We start from the raw sequence: 16490 nt of genomic DNA, 5'->3' as shown, positions 1-16490 counted from the left end.
GAGGAAACCAGTGGAGGGCAGCAGCCATACTAGTGTGAGGGGGAACTGCTGTGGTAAAGGTTGGGGAGGTAGAAGGGAGGGAGCCCTAATATTCCATTCCTAAGTACCGTAAGCTAGTGGAGAGGGTAGTGGCCGATCAGCTACGGACACTCCTGGAGAAGACCAGTGCCCTTGACCCATTCCATTCTGGAGTTCAGGCCACATCATGGCATGGAGACAGCACTGGTCGCCCTGCAAAGATGACCTTCTGAGGGAAAGTGATGGGTAAAAATGTCCCTTTTGGTCCTCTTCGATTTCACAGCGGCCTCCTGGGGAGGTTCTCTGAGTCGGGGATCGGTGGCCTGGCTTTGTCCTGGCTGCATTCCTTCCTGGAGGACCAGCCCCAAAGAGTACAGTTCAGGAAGATGGTGTCCACCCCTTGGACTCTTTAACTGTGGAGTCCCTCAGGGGTTGATCATCTCCCCATTGATTTTAAATATCTACATGAGGCTATTGGGGAAAATCATCAGGAGTTTTGGAGCTTCGTGTCACCAATATGCAGATGACACCCAGCTCCATCTGTCCTTCCACCCTTCTGCAGTGGATGCTGTCCCATCCCTTGAGCACTGCCTATATGCTGTGCTGGGATGGATGAGAATTAACTGAGACTGAATCCAGACAAGATGGAGATCCTATGAGTGGGTGCCCCTAGTGTATGCAGGTAGGGGCCTCCCTTTTGTTTGGTGGAGCTACTCTTTCCATGAAGGTTGAAGGTTTGCAGTCTGGGCATACTCCTGGACCCATTTTTTTCCCTTTTCCTCCTCCAGGTATCACACTCACTCAGCTACGGTTTCTGCCCCCAAGTCCACAGGTGGCATCTATGTTTTGTTTGATAGTCTTGCCCCCCCCCCCAATTCACCAGCAATCACTGTTTGGACAATCTCCCCAGGAAAAAAAGCTTTTAAACAGTCTGTTTATCCCCCAAAAGGCCTGGACAGGGGCTATTTATTTATTTAGGTAAAAGTCAAGGTTCCCCTTGACAATTTTTGTTCAGTCGTGTTTGACTCTAGGGGGCGGTGCTCATCCCCGTTTCCAAGCCATAGAGCCAGCGTTTGTCCGAAGACAATCTTCCGTGGTCACATGACTTCGACACGGAACACTGTTACCTTCCCACCGAGGTGGTCCCTATTAATCTACTTGCATTTGCATCCTTTCGAACCGCTATGTCGGCGGGAGCTGGGACAAGCGACGGGCGCTCATTCCATCGCGTGGATTCGATCTTACGACTGCTGGTCTTCTGACCCTGCAGCACACAGGCTTCTGTGGTTTAGCCCACAGTGCCACCACGTCCCTCTATTAATTTATTTATTTACAAATCCTGCGCATTGCAAGGTGCTATTCATCAATATGCCCTCCAGAGCGTGTCAGTATGTTGCTCAAAGTTATGAAAGTTATAAAATCATGCTCCCACATTAGTCATGTTTTAACAGGAGCTAGGCCTACCCAATGGGCAGGGAGTAAGATACTACAGTTTTTCACTCTGCAGTTGTCACTATTTGATCCACTTGAGGAAACAGCTTAATTAGATATGGCAAGCCTTCAGAAGACAGCAGCATTCAGAGAAACAACTGAAGGAAAAACAAACAACAGCTGTAATAATAAAAAAGTTGCAGTCGTTATTAGTTTCTGTATGAGAGAGGACACAGACCTGCCATCAACTGCACCTATATAGCAACTAGAGTCACTGTATAAAATATATCAAGCTCCTGTGCTAAACATATAAAGCGGGTTCATATAAAGCAAATACAGAAACCAATATAAACTTAATGGAACGTATTTACTCTGGAAGCTTTATGATCGTACCTGGATATTTAGAGCAGGAGAGGCCTTTCTCTCAGCCCCACCACCCTCACAGGCATGTCTGATTGGGACTTTTCTGTCACAGCTTCCAGACTCTGGAACTCCCTCCCACAAGAGACCAGGCTGGCCCCACTTTTGCTGTCCTTCCACAGGCAGGCAAAGACCTTTCTCTTCAAGGCAGTTTTTGCTTAAACACTTTCGTTTAAATGACTGGTTAACCAGGGTTTTGAAAAAAGAGGCTATTTTATTCTGCTGTGTTTTTAATATTGCTCTTATTTATAAATTTTAATATGAGATCTGTTTAAGGCTTTGTAACAATGTAATAATTTATTTTGAGCTTTTAACTTTGTTTCTTTTAATACTTCAAGTTACCTTGAATCCTAGCAGAAAGGTGGCACATAAATATTTTAAATCAATCAATTAGTAATGGTAAACTTATTTCCAAACAGGAATGTTGTAAAAAATGTGGCCTGAATTTCACAACCTTTAAAAAAAATGCTATACAACCTAGAGTGCATGGGGGGGTAGTGATAAGACTGGGGCAAGACCTCCTTTCCTCCCATCTCTGGATTCCTTTTATTACTTGAACCAAAGTCTATTTGCTCACATCAAGACCAACATGCCCCACAATACTCCCTATGAGTGACTTCAGAAAACAAGTTTAGGTTTAATATAGAACTTGATTTTTCTTTCAGAAAACCTCTGTTTTGGAATGCACCCTCTGTTTTGTAAATCACCCTCCCCAAACATTTCCCCCGCCCCCTGGTGCTGCCACAAGTTTGTAGGTTGGGGCTGCCCGGCCACGAATCTCCTAACATGGTTCTCTCTGCCTATACAGTATGGACAAACGCTCCATTTCATTACAGAAACTTTCCGGAAACAACATTACGAGAAGGGGTGTGGGGGTTTGTTTCTAATTAAGTAAACCCGGACTTCTTTGGGGACTGATTTTAACCATGGAGCCAAGTCCAACTCTTCTAAGTTGACCTCGGGGCTCCTTCCCCACAGACGATCGTGGCCAGGGATCTCCGTGGGAAAGGGGGGGGGAGATGCTCTGAGGCCTCGGGTCCGAGCATCGCACCACGGAGGGGCATTTCTGCCAGGCGCCTGGGCAAACCCTCTCCCCCCCCCCCCGACTCACCGTCGCTGAGCCAGTCCTTCATGTAGCTCAAGATATAGACCGGGTTCAGCGTCCTGTGGATGTAACGCCCGAAGCGGCGCAGGCTTTCCTTGTCCTCCGCGGTCATCTCCGTGGGGGATCGAGCGGGGCCGCCTTTGCAGCCTCCTCCCTCGGCAGACGCGCTCCCGGTAAAAGGAGCCCGGCACGCAGCAGCTTCGCAGCCGGCCGGCCCGAGAGCTCTTCCCCCCTTCCCTTGCCGACCTTGGTTACAGCTTCACCGGAGCAGACGAGTCAGCTGACGAGGGTCCAAGGGAGCGCCCAGCCCGCAGCAGGAAACGAAAGCGAAGGACTAGAAACCGAAAGTTCGCCGGCGGGAAGGGGGGGCGGGGGCGAAATAACAAAGGGGCGGGGGAGGTGGGGGGGAAAGTGGTTTCGTATCGACCAGATGAGCGGGATACAAATCAAATAAATAAAATAAAATAAATCTCGGGGAGGGGGAGGGGGGGAGGGGAGGAAATGGCGCCCCCCTCCCCGAGATTTATTTTATTTATTTATTTGATTTGATTTGTATCCCGCTCAACTGGTCTATACGACCACTCTGAGCGGCTTTAGTTAACGTCTGAAAATGCTTATTATCACATTTTACATTTTAAGCATCTAACAAAAGCTCAGTGTCCATAATAAAAAGCAGCAGTGAAAGAACAACTATTTATTGTCGTAATCTAACAAAATCCAGCAAGATTACCTGATTCATATTTTTTTTCAAAAATAAATAAATAAATAAATAATAAAACAGTGGATGACAATGCTATTGCCATTCTTTTAATCTGGTTCTTACCTTGTACATCTAAGAGGATGTTTGGTGCCCCATACTAGTACATTTATCAAAATATGGCCTTTTCTATGCATTTTTGTAACAGGCGGCTCTCTCTATAATGGAGGCTACGTGCTACTTCTATCTGTCATCCAAAACGCCTTTCACCATGCGTTTTCAATGGCATTAATACAATGTCACCTCCGCTTCCTCCAAAGATCTTTGGCTGCTGTTTCGGTCCTCACAAAGTCCTAGAGTTGGCCCGCTGAGAACGGAGCCAGCCGCCGGGTGCCATTGGACTCCAGCTCCCATCAGCCGTGGCCAGCAGAGCCGACGGGGAGAAGTCCTAGGGGAGCTGCAGTCCAGCAACCTTGTTTAGAGGGACCCACATGAATCCCTGAAGGCCAAACCAGCAATAGCTCTGTTGACACAAGATAAATTCAAGACTCCTTAATGGGTACTACGTTGGTTTACTTGTTTATTTGTCCGATTTATATATTGCCCACTTTAAGGTCCCCCCAGAGTGTGCAAATACATGCAAAATTGCACAAGTTTTGGAGAATATTATCTCATCATCAAGCGAGAGGTCACTGAGAACCAGAGGAAATATTTATTCATCAAAATGTTTCTCAACTGCCCTTTACCTTTATGGCTACCAGGTGTGAACGTGAATGTCTGAGTTTATTAAAGGATGCTTCCACAGCCCTCTCCCGAGATCTTTTCTTTTCTTGTTTTCTTTAAAGCATAGAAAAGCTTTGCTTTTCTCACTGAACTTGGTGTCACTAGACTTCGTCACAGATGTACCTGCTTGCTGGTACAAGAGTGTTTCAACACTCCCAGATTTCTTATATCTGGCTCACACAAGACAGTGTTCAACTATAATGAAACTGTATAAAAACAGATTATCCTAACAAAAGCAATGGAAAGCAGATGGAAACAGTCAATTACTTGCAGATTCCTGCACTCCAGATTCCTGTTTTTTGTTGATTTTTGGTTGTTGCTACCGTGTTTCCCCAAAAATAAGACAGGGTCTTATATTATTATTTTTCTCCCAAAAAGGCATAAGGACTAATTTTCAGGGGGTGTATTATTTATTTATTTATTCATGTACAACAATCTACATGTATTCAAATACAGTCATGTCATCTTCTTCCGGTTGCCGGACAATGGTGGAGGGCGGGGTTTCACTCAACTGGGGCATATTTTGGGGGTAGGGCTTATATTACAAGCATCCTGAAAAATCAGGACTTATTTTCAGGTTAGGTCTTATTTTGGGGAAATGGTTTTTTGTTTTGATTTATTTTGTTTTGCAATAACCAAGCTTGTGTGTTGCCCATCTGGCCGAGCGGCATTCATGGGCATAGACTTGCCTTCACAAACTAGAGAACAAAAAGCATTTTTCCAGAAAAATAAATTAATCTTTATTGGACAATAACTTTGAAACAGGTTGCAGAGAACGTTTTATTCTGAAACTATAGTGAAAGACTTGCATAAATAACAGCCTCAGCATCACATATAAGCAAGGAAGAGGGACAGAATATCAATACACTACAGTTATAGTAATTTGAGGCCATTTTATCTGCCATGGCTCCATCCTATGAAATCCTGGGATTAGAAGTTTAGTGAGGGGTGTAGAAGTCTCTGTTGAAGATTTCTGAGGGACTCCCCCTGAACTGTGTAGCAGAAAATGCTAAATACCTCACCCAACTACAAATCCCAGAATTCGATAGCATGGTCCCATGGCAGATAAAGCATCTAACATACATAACTGGGTAGCACAGATATATACTCAGAGACAGAGAGCAGCAAAGAGGAAGCAACCATGTCTGCTTGAGAAACAAAGGCAGCACAGACAAACAGCTCGACCCGTGATTAATCCAAAGTCTAAAAAATACTAGAGGCTCCAGATGGGGGAAAAAAGGCCTCAGTGTGACAAAGAACAAGATGGGTTCTGTAAATTAAATATATTTTAAAAACCTGCTTCTTTCCTCTTCATTTTTTTAAAAACTAACCATTAACCATTATTTTCTAGCTTTACATTTAGGGCCATAGGGACATATCAGTTCCCTTTCAAATAATAAAAAAAGGGCAATGGCCAAGACACTAGTTCTTGCCACTGATATACAGTGAAGTCTCGACTTATGAACGGCTCCACTTACGTACTTTTTGACCTATGGACTTCTCCGGCCGCAAAATTTTACTTCGACTTGCTTCTGGAGAATCGACCTACAGACTAGAAGGGGGAGGCGGGGAAAGCGCACAATTCAAATTTGGAGCTTTCCCTGCCTCCCCCTTCCAGTCCGTAGGCCGTAGGTCATGCCTCCAGATGCCTTGCAGGGCTTCTCTGCCGCCATGGGAGGCATCTCGGAGCCCCCCCCCCCGCAGCCAATAGTGCTTTGGAGCCACTATCGGCAGCGGGGGGGGGGGACCTCCAAGATGCCTCCCATGGCGGCAGAGAAGCCCTGCAAGGCATCCAGAGGTCCCCTGCTGCTGCCGCTGCCACTGCTGGAAGCCAAGCCGCACTGGGCAACCCAAGCCATGCTCAGACTCCTGGGAGTCCAAGCATGGCTGGGATTGCCCGGTGCGGCTTGGCTCCTAGCAGCGGCGGAAGCAGGGTAGGGGGTGTCCAGATGCCTTCCAGGAAAAGCAACGGAAGGCATCCGGACACACCCACCCCACCCTGCTGCCGCTGCCACTGGGAGCCTTTGGAGCTCTCAAAGGGCTTCATCCAATGTCAGGGGGGAAAACCCTTTGAGAGCTCGGAAGGCAAACAGGAAGGGAGAAAAAGGCTGGAAATTCGAATTTCCCCCTTTTCTCCCTGCCTTCTTGCTTTCGGAGCTTTCTGCCAGACATCGGAGGAAGCCATTTGAGAGCTTGGAAGACAAGAAGGCAGGGAGAAAAGGTGGGAAATTAGAATTTCCAGCCTTTTTCTCCCTGCCTGTTTTGCCTTCCGAGCTCTCAAAGGCCTTTCCCCCCCCCGACATTGGAGGAAGCCCTTTGAGAGCTCGAAGTCTCCCAGCAGCGGTGGCAGCAGGGTGGGGTGGGGGTGTCCAGATGCCTTCCATTGCTTTTCGTGGAAGGCATCCAGACACCCCCTACCCTGCCGCTGCCGCCGCTTGGAGCCATGCCATGCCGGGCAACCCAAGCCATGCTCGGACTCCTGGGAGTCCAACCATGGCTGGGATAGCCTGGCATGGCGTGGCTCCTGGCAGTGGCGGCGGGGGACCTCCGAAGGCCTTCCCCGCCACCATGGGAGGCCTTTTGAATGTCCCACACACACCGCCGATAGTGGCTCCGAAGCACTATCGCTGGTGGCGGGGGACCTCCAAGAGGCCTCCGGCAGCGGCGCCGAAGCCCTCAGAGGCCTCTGGCAGCCTCGATGGCTGCGGCAGGGGACCTCTGAGAGGCCTCTGGAAGCCGCGCCGAAGCCCTAGGAGTCCTACAATACGTTCCAATACGGATTAATTCCTTAGGTCGAGACCCCCACTGTATACAGAGAGTAGCAAAGAGAGCAGCACAGAAAGGTAGCATAGCTCTGAAAGGGGATACAATCCTTTCATCATAGGTGTTGGAACATTGATGTGCCACAGCCGTGTCCGGGTGGTGCCACTACGCTACTCTCTGCACTAACTGCCAGCGGTGCAAGAACTTTGACAGGGTTTGGATAAACCTGAAATTGTTAAATGCAGTTTAAGCACAAAGACAGTAAGTAATTGTAAGAAACAGCACTGTAAAGGAGACCTAAGCACAAGGATAAACAGCTGTGTTAGAAGGTACCAGAAGGATGAACATGCCATGATTGGCTAACTCTGGTATATAGCTGGACACCTAGAACACAACAGTGTGGGTTGCTGTTGGGTCGTTGCTGTGAAGTGCTGTAGCCGTGGAGCCATGCCTGAGAGTTCAGAGGAAGTCATACCTACGTGCTTGGAGAGTGGAACTCTGGCAGAACGGACTGATATATGGTATATGACTATTTACTGGACTATGCCACTGATTTAAGGCTCTGTGACTGTGAAACTGCTGTGTATAGAACAAGGACTGAAGCTGTAAATATCTGTAAATATTCTGCATATAAACCAAGTATTTCTGCTAGAAGAGAGTTTGCTGCCTGTGTCTGCACTTCACTGGGAACTCTGCTGGTTATCACCACCTGGGAAAAATCCTGGTAAAATTCTGCTAACTCTGTCAATGGCTATGGGCCCAGAAATATCCAGAAGGAAGTGCCCAGAGGTGTCCAAGTAGCACCAGTGAGTACAACAGCTTTGTCCTGCACTGTGTGAAAAATGGCAAGTGAGCTGCTAATGTCAGGACTGTCTATCAGTAAGCTGATTGGAGATAACTACTCCACCTGGCAGCAGAGTGTCTAGTTATTGCTCCAGAAGGAAGCACTATGGGATATTGTAGTGAAACCACCAGCTGTGCTGAATCACAGAACACAGAGAAAGAATGACAAGGCACTTGCAATCATCGGTCTGACTCTAGAAGATTGTCTCCTAGTCCACATAAGCGGCCAGACTTCAGCAAGAAAGGCATGGGAGGACCTGAGGGGACTCTTTGAACGAGTCAGCATGGGTAGCCAGATACAAATTGCAAGAAGGCTATTCCGTACCAGATTGCAACCTGGTGGGAGCATGCTGCAACATTTAGAGCACATGAAGGCAATGCTTATGGACTTGAGAAAAATATCACATTTACTGAAATTCAGGAAGCATTTATAATTCTCTCTTCACTTGATGAGTCATATGACCAGCTTGTAGCGAACATGGAGGTACTACCACAAGCTGAACTAACAGTGCTAAATGTGACCAGTAGACTTCTGGAGGAGGAGCAGAAAAGGAAAGACTACCAGGAACTATGTGACTCCAAAACCTCTGTGAGCAACAAGCCAAGTGTAATTGGGGAGGAGGAGGTCACAGCTGCAAATATCCAACCTGGGAGGAGATGTTTTTCCTGTGGGTCCAGACAGCATCTCATCAAAGAATGCAAATTTAAAAGGAAGGAAAGAAAACAATCACGATGTGAGAAAGTTACAACAAACCTAACAGAGACTATTTACAACCACCACCACGAAGAAGCAGAATGGGTAGTAGACTCAGGGGCAACAGCTAACATGTGCAGAGATAAAAAGCTGATATCCAATTTTAAGGCTGTGTTTGATCAGCAAGTAATGTTGGCTGATGGAGTGAGTGCAAAAATCATGGGTAAAGGTAAAGTAAAATTACCATGTTTAAAGGTGCCAATAGAGGTGTTATACGTGCCAAAGTTAAAACGCAATTTATTGTCAGTTAGCCAATTAGCAGAAAAGGGATTTGTTAGCACATTCTATAGAAATAAGTGTGTTATAAATGGTGAAAAGAATGAAAAGCTAACATGTTATGTACGAAACAACTTATATAGGCTAAGTAGTGCTAAGGCAAACAATGTGTATGAGAATGTAAAACCTCATAATGAATGCATACATTTGTGGCATTTGAGATTGGGACATGCAAATTATAGGGCAGTAAGAAAAACAATTTAAAATGCAAATGGAGTGAATTTAAGGCAATGTGAGAAATACATTAATTGCCAAGCCTGTCAAGAAGCAAAAAGTAAATGTGCTCCTGTAAAGAAGCATAGTAACATAGAAGTTGGCAACATTCTAGATTTAGTGTCAATAGATGTAATAGGCCCCAAAAGAGCATCTTTGGGAGGAGCAAAATACATTCTCTCAATTCAGGACCAAAAGTCAAGGTTTGGATTTTGTTATTTAATGAAGGACAAAGGGCAAACACACATAGAATTTGAGAGATGGTTAAGATTTGTGGAGAGAAAAACAGGCAAGAAGGTGAAGCAGATTCAAACTGATAATGGTACAGAACTCACCAATGCTAAATTTCAGGGAATATTGAAACAGCATGGAATAAGTCACAGAAAATCTGCACCTTACACTCCAACACAGAATGCCTTTATAGAGAGGAGAGGCCAAACACTCCAAAATATGGCAGAGGCCATGCTGAGAGGGAGTAAGTTACCAGACCACTACTGGGGTGAAGCGATTCTATGCGCAAACTTTTATTTAAATATACTTTGGCATAGTGGCATTAAAGACATACCTTACACTATCTGGACGAGAAGAAAGCCAAATTTAAAAATTTTGCATCTGTTTGGGTCACCTGCATGGGTGCACATACCCAAGGAGACCAGGAGAAAGGGTAAGAGGAAGGCAAAACTCATGTATTTTCTAGGGTACCAGCAGAACAGAAAAGCATTTAGGTTTGCTGTACCCAACACTAATAAAGTTGTAATCAGCAGTAGTGCAACATTTAATGAGCATGCCTACTGGGATAAAATAAGTTTGCCACCTGAAACAATCATCCACACACATGACATGCATGAGAGTGAAGACAGTGAGGAGGAGAGCTCACACCCAGAACAGGGAATGAAGGAAGAAGTTGAACCTGTTGAGCTGCAGTCAGATAGTAAAGCCCCATCTACAGTAGTGCAAAGGGAAACTCCTGAGGAGGAGAGAGTGCTACCGAGGAGATCTGCAAGGGAATGCAGACAACCTGAGAGGTATAAGCCAGAAATATTTAACTGTGAGAATATAGAAGAGCCTGTGAAAAATAAAAATAATGCCTAGGTCTGGGCAGGATAAGTGTAATAAAGTCCTGGAGAATGAAAGGAATTCTCTGAAAAGGCTCAAGGTATATGAAAAGGCATATACAATGCTGAAAATGAGAATGCAGTGAAATGTATGAAGTGATGTGAAATGTAAGATGTAAAAGTGTGGAAATGTACTGTAACATGCATAATAATGATGAAAAACAATTTAAAAGTATATGTAAAGCATTTAACAATTTGGAGGGGATTGAAAGGGTTTGGATAAACCTGAAATTGTTAAATGCAGTTTAAGCACAAAGATAGTAATTGTAAGAAACAGCACTGTAAAGGAGACCTAAGCATAAGCATAAACAACTGTGTTAGAAGGTACCAGAAGGATGAACATGCCATGATTGGCTAACTCTGGTATATAGCTGGAGACCTAGAACACAACAGTGTGGGTTGCTGTTGGGTCGTTGCTGTGTTGTCGTGAAGTGCTGTAGCCGTGGAGCCATGCCTGAGAGTTCAGAGGAAGCCGTACCTACGTGCTTGGAGAGTGGAACTCTGGCAGAACGGACTGATATATGGTATATGACTATTTACTGGACTATGACACTGATTTAAGGCTCTGTGACTGTGAAACTGCCATGTATAGAACAAGGACTGAAGCTGTAAATATCTGTAAATATTCTGCATATAAACCAAGTATTTCTGCTAGAAGAGAGTTTGCTGCCTGTGTCTGCACTTCACTGGGAACTCTGCTGGTTATCACCACCTGGGAAAAATCCTGGTAAAATTCTGCTAACTCTGTCAAACTTCTTCAGCTCCCTGGTGGACAGATGTTCCACCTCTGGCTCTTCTTCCTGCTCCTCCACAGCCTGTGCCTGCATCTCAACCAGCTCCTGAGTGGTCAGCTCCTAGTCGTGGCCGTCCACCAGTTCAGTAATTTCCTCCTCTGTGACCTCGAGGCCGATATTCCTCCCCAAGGCCACAATCTCCTCCATCACTGTTGACACTGGTGCAGGCGCAGAAACACTAGTCGCCACACAATCTGGCCAGAGGTTGCGCCAAGCAGAGTTCAGGTTCCTCTGGCTGATCCCGTCCCAGGCCGTGGCAATCAACTTTAAACAGATGACAATGTCGAACTCCTCCCTCTAGAAATCATGCAGGGTGAGGCTGGTGGCATTGGTCACCTCAAAGTAGCGCCGGAAAAGCTCCTTTGTCTACCTTTTCTTAAAGTTGGCGATGACCTGCTGATCCATCGGCTGGAGTACCGGGGTGGTGTTAGGCAGCAGGAACATGATCTTGATGAAGCCGAAATCCTGCAACAAGTCATCCTCAGGGCCTGGAGGATGGGCAGGAGCATTGTCCATCAGGAGCAGGGCCTTCAGTGGCAGGTCCTTCTCCACCAGGTACCGCTTGACAGCTGGGCCAAAAGCATGATTGAACCAGTCCACAAACAGGGTGCGTGTGACCCAAGCCTTGGCATTGGATTGCCACATCACCCTCAGCCGGGCTTTGTCCACCTTGTCCTTCTTGAAACCACGTGGATTCTCTGAGTGGTAGACGAGCAAGGGTTTTATCTTCAGGTCCCCGCTGGTGTTGGCGCAGAAGAGGAGGGTGAGACGGTCTTTCATGGGCTTGTGGCCAGGCAGCTTGCTCTCCTCTTGAGTCAGGAAGGTCTTTTTGGGCATCCTCTTCCAAAACAGCCTGGTCTTGTCGCAGTTGAAGCCCTGCTGTGGAAGGTAGCCCTCTGTTGTCACAACCTCCAGGAACTCCACGGTAAATTCCTCAGCCGCAGGAACATCGGAGCTGGCAGCCTCTCCATGCCTCACCACGCTGTGGATGCCGGATCTGGTTTTGAAGCGTTCAAACCAGCCTCTGCTTGCCTTGAACTCTTCTGGCTCAGCTGAGGTTCCGGGCTGTTGCTCCACAAGGTCCACATACAGGACTCTGGCCTTCTCACAGATGACAGCCTCAGTCACTGTCTCACCTGCAGGCTGCTTCTCCTGCATCCAGTGGACCAGGAGCTTCTCCACCTTCTCCAGGACAGCTGGCTGGTTCTTTGCAATCCTGGTGACACCCTTGGCTGTGTCCGTGGCAAGGATCTTCTCCCTCATCGCTACAATGGTGCCGATGGTGGATGGATTACTGCCGTAAACCCTGGTGATGTCCGCGATGCACTTGCCTCCATCGTACTTCCTGATGATCTCCTTTTACATCTCCAGGGTAATCGTCTCCCTAGTCAGCTTGCCAGCCCTCTGCAGAAGCAGGCTTCTTGGGACCCATGTCAGCTGTTGCTACGTAAGAAAAAACAAAAGGCAGTGCTTTATATCTGTTTCACCTTCCCGCACACCTTCCCACAACTGGCCAAAACTGCCCTGGACAAACAAGTGGCATAACAGCCTCCCAGCACAAGTTAAGAAAAAAAAAACACAGGAGAAGAAAAGTAGACCTACCTCTCGGTCTCCCTGAAGCAGCAAACTCCACTGCAGGCCACACCACGCCACAGGTGGATGCCTGACCAAAGAAATTTTTGAAAATAAATTAGACTTAGCATAACTACACCCCCCCAGCACAAAGCAAGAAGAAGAAAACACAGGAGAATAAATGTAGACCTACCTCTCGGTCTCCCTGAAGCAGCAAACTCCAATGCAGGCCACACCACGCCACAGGAGGATGCCTGACCAAAGAAATTTTGAAAATAAATGAGACTTAGCATAACTACACCCCCCCCCCAGCACAAGGTAAGAAGAAAACACAGGAGAAGAAATGTAGACCTACCTCTCGGTCTCCCTGAAGCAGCAAACTCCACTGCAGGCCAAACCACACCACAGGAGGATGCCTGACCAAACAAATTTTGAAAATAAATTAGACTTAGCATAACTACACCCCCCCCCCCAGCACAAGGTAAGAAGAAAACACAGGAGAAGAAATGTAGACCTACCTCTCGGTCTCCCTGAAGCAGCAAACTCCACTGCAGGCCACACCACGCCACAGGAGGATGCCTGACCAAAGAAATTTTGAAAATAAATTAGACTTAGCATAACTACACCCCCCAGCACAAGGTAAGAAGAAAACACAGAAGAAATGAAGACGTACCTCTCGAATGTTCCAGATGTTCTGGAATAGTCCACACCTCACCACACAACAGAAAGGAATGCCTACAGTATAAAAAAAAATCAAACTTGTCATCAGACTTTTGCATTCAAATCCGCACAACAGAAGCTACTCTGTGCCCTAAGTTTCCCCTGCAGGGTACCCAAAATTTTAAATCAGATTTCTGCACGCTTCTCCCACACAGAACGAATGCAATAGCAGATCCAAATTCTCCGAGGAAAAACCATTAAAATCAGACTCCTTTAGGATTCCACCCCCCAACCAAGGAGAACAATACCCAGTAAAAAAATTAAAACTCAGGTTTTGAATTGAAAATCCCAATCCAAGACCTAGGCATGCACAAAACACCAGAAAAATTAAGAAAAAACATTAAAGTAAGACTCCTAAGCGAGGCACCACTGTATAAAAGTGCTTTAAATTATCTTTAAGGGATGGGGGGATTAAAATATAATCTAAAACACTGCAGCCTCGGGTTGATTCAAAAGTAATTCCCCCTGGGGAGTCCCTGACAGAGGAGGCATTTAGCACCAGTTTGTCGAATTGGATACAGAACTTAGTAAATTGGATGCCAGCCTAGTTGATGTGAGCATCTTTAGAGATCCTACCTGACCTGAAAAACCCAATTACTTTCTTTTCTTTTTGGGTTTTCTTTCATAAATTATCTCCACGCTTGGGCTTCTGGACCTTCTTTTCCGCTTTCTCTCTGAGGTGTTGCTGTCCAGGTGATGGGTCTTGTGTTTCCTTTTCCCACTGGGTTTCTCAGATCTTGTCATGTCACACCCTCGAGGAGGACTGTGAGATCTGCTTCGTGATCTGCTTCTTGATCTTCTTTCGTAGTAGTAGAGGTCATGAGTTCTGGACCTCTTCTTCCCCTTCTTGTTCTTATGTTTGCTCCCATCTTTTTTCTTCTTCCATTTTTCTGTGCTATGATGCTTCTGCTTACTTTTCAGGCCATGGCGCTCTCTGTGAGAATGTGATGCATGGCCACCTGCATCTGTATCACTGAAACTGAGGTACTGGATGGGCTTCGTCTTCTTCTCGCCTTCACTTTTCCCATCATCAGTTGATTCCTCAGAGTCCGAAGACAACTCCACAACTTCAGGTGTCCTCTTTGCCAGTGGCTTCACATACCCAACAATTACACAGTTGTCGGACGAATCACAACTGTCCTCGCTTATCTCCACAGGAGCTGGCAGCGGTGCCTGCAAATCTCTTGCATTTGTGGAGGGTTCTTCATCAGAGCTTTCTGAAGTGTCCAAAGTAGTAGACAGAGCGGCACGGACCTGCTCGGAGCTCAAGTAAGATGGACCGGGTGTTTCATCATCCCAAGGGGCCTGGCCGATATCAGTTGCGAAGGCGTTCTGTTCTGCTTGCTGGGAACCCACATCATCTGGAGAGATTGTAATAATGGAGGACTCGGAACGGCTGCCTTCTTCACGTGATGGAGCTGGATAGTCAAGCAGATCATATGCCTCTATGTTATAAGGTCTTCTGATGTAACCAATAAACTCATGTAAAAAGTGTTCTGTGTAATGGCGTAAAAAAGGTCTCAAGTCATCAGCAAACGCTGGGCTCTCTAGGTCGTACCTTGTCACGTTACGCATGATGATACCTTGTACAATATTGACTCGAGACCCATGAACACCCAACAGGAGTGTGAGTTCCCATTTTAGCCACGGGACCAGACTGTGAATAAAGGAAGGATTGCTACGAAAAAATTCAGCTGATAGATCTCTGTAGCTCCCTCCGGCTTCAAACAAAATCCCATTATCCGGCCTTACTGTGTACACCTGAAAATCATCTTCAGACCTCATACTATGTACAATGGAAAGAAAAGGCTGTTTGCAGAGAGGGCATTCTGCTTTGGTTTTGGACCACTCCTGCACACATTGGAAACAGAATCTATGTGAACAATAATCCAAATAAGCCGGGTTTTCAAACCGGTCCAGGCAGATTGGACATTTAGAGTCTGGAGATATATCTGATGATGACATTGTCTGATGCAGCTTGTTCACACCAGATCTGGGTGAAGAACTAACTGCCACAAAGTGAACTGCTAGTGATGAGAAATTCTGAAAATAAAGAGAGCGACAAAATCATTACCATGCGTTTAACTTAATTCTTGTCAATCAATTAAAATTATATAAATGATCAGCCACTCTCATAGACTTTTACAGTAGGGTTGGAGAATTGAGGCCCTTCACCCCTTTTGTAGTTATTAATTTCCACAATCCCTCCCCGCTAGGCTAGCCAGCAAACAATGTAGACCACATCTCAGTCTGTCCTACAGGCATCACCCTGGCTTTTTTCTTTCATTAGACCACCAGTTCACCCAACGACAGCTGGATTTGACGTATTACAATTTGCTCTTCAAAGTCAGTTGTCAGTTTTGCTCAATGGCCAAAACCAAACCCTAATCCCCAAAATAGCAATCCATAAAGAAACCTTTACTTAAATTAGGAAGTTAGGAGAGCTGCCTCGCTCCGACCCCTGACAGGCGTTGGAGAAGCATCACCCTTGGCAAGCGTGCCTCTGAGCTTGAACCGAGCGCCCTCTCCACCACCCAAGAGAGCCCATTGTATAACCGACGGCTCGGAACTCTTCTTACCCGACCGGTGGAAAGTAACGGCTCAGCCGCGAAGGAAGGGCCGCCCGCCTCCTCCTTTGGAGAGAAGGAGCGAAACGACCCAAGGACCAAGAGCGGAGAGAGGGGATGGAGAGGCGAGAAGCCAAGCCAAGCGCCAGAGAGGACCAAGCCTCGAGAGAGGCGCAGGCTCACCCCGCGCGCCCCAGCGGAGGGTCCCCCGCGCGTCCCTGAGGTCCGAGAGGGAGGCCAGCGAAGCGGACGCGCCCGGGTGGCCCCTGTCCTCTCCCGCCCCCGCAATCGAACCCGCGGGCGTTGGTGGGCTCCGACCCCCCCCCCTCCCGACTGGCCGGCTTCGGGCGCTGAAGGCTCGGCTGCGTAACTCCCGCGGGTCACACATTGGTGACAGCGCCGTCGGGCCAAAAGAGGAG

General features: G+C 46.9%; 1 protein-coding gene and 1 pseudogene across 4 annotated transcripts in view; both read right to left on the bottom strand.

The window, feature by feature from the left end:
• Window positions 1-3236, bottom strand: part of RIGI (RNA sensor RIG-I) — a 30949-nt gene extending 27713 nt beyond the window's left edge. For all 3 annotated transcript variants that reach the window (XM_078384879.1, XM_072992027.2, XM_072992028.2), the window contains exon 1: window positions 2981-3236. In XM_078384879.1, coding sequence (XP_078241005.1) covers window positions 2981-3086 — 106 coding nt within the window. In that variant the 5' untranslated portion in view covers window positions 3087-3236. The remainder of the gene's footprint in view (window positions 1-2980) is intronic.
• Window positions 3237-13796: 10560 nt separating this feature from the next.
• Window positions 13797-15769, bottom strand: LOC144586541 (E3 ubiquitin-protein ligase Topors pseudogene; annotated as a pseudogene). Its single transcript, XR_013541416.1, has one exon. The product of XR_013541416.1 is annotated as an E3 ubiquitin-protein ligase Topors pseudogene (transcript).
• Window positions 15770-16490: the final 721 nt, after the last annotated feature.

This window comes from Pogona vitticeps, chromosome 2, assembly GCF_051106095.1.
Source record: "Pogona vitticeps strain Pit_001003342236 chromosome 2, PviZW2.1, whole genome shotgun sequence".
Lineage (NCBI taxonomy): Eukaryota > Metazoa > Chordata > Lepidosauria > Squamata > Agamidae > Pogona > Pogona vitticeps.
This window is presented reverse-complemented; position numbering and strand designations above follow the sequence as displayed.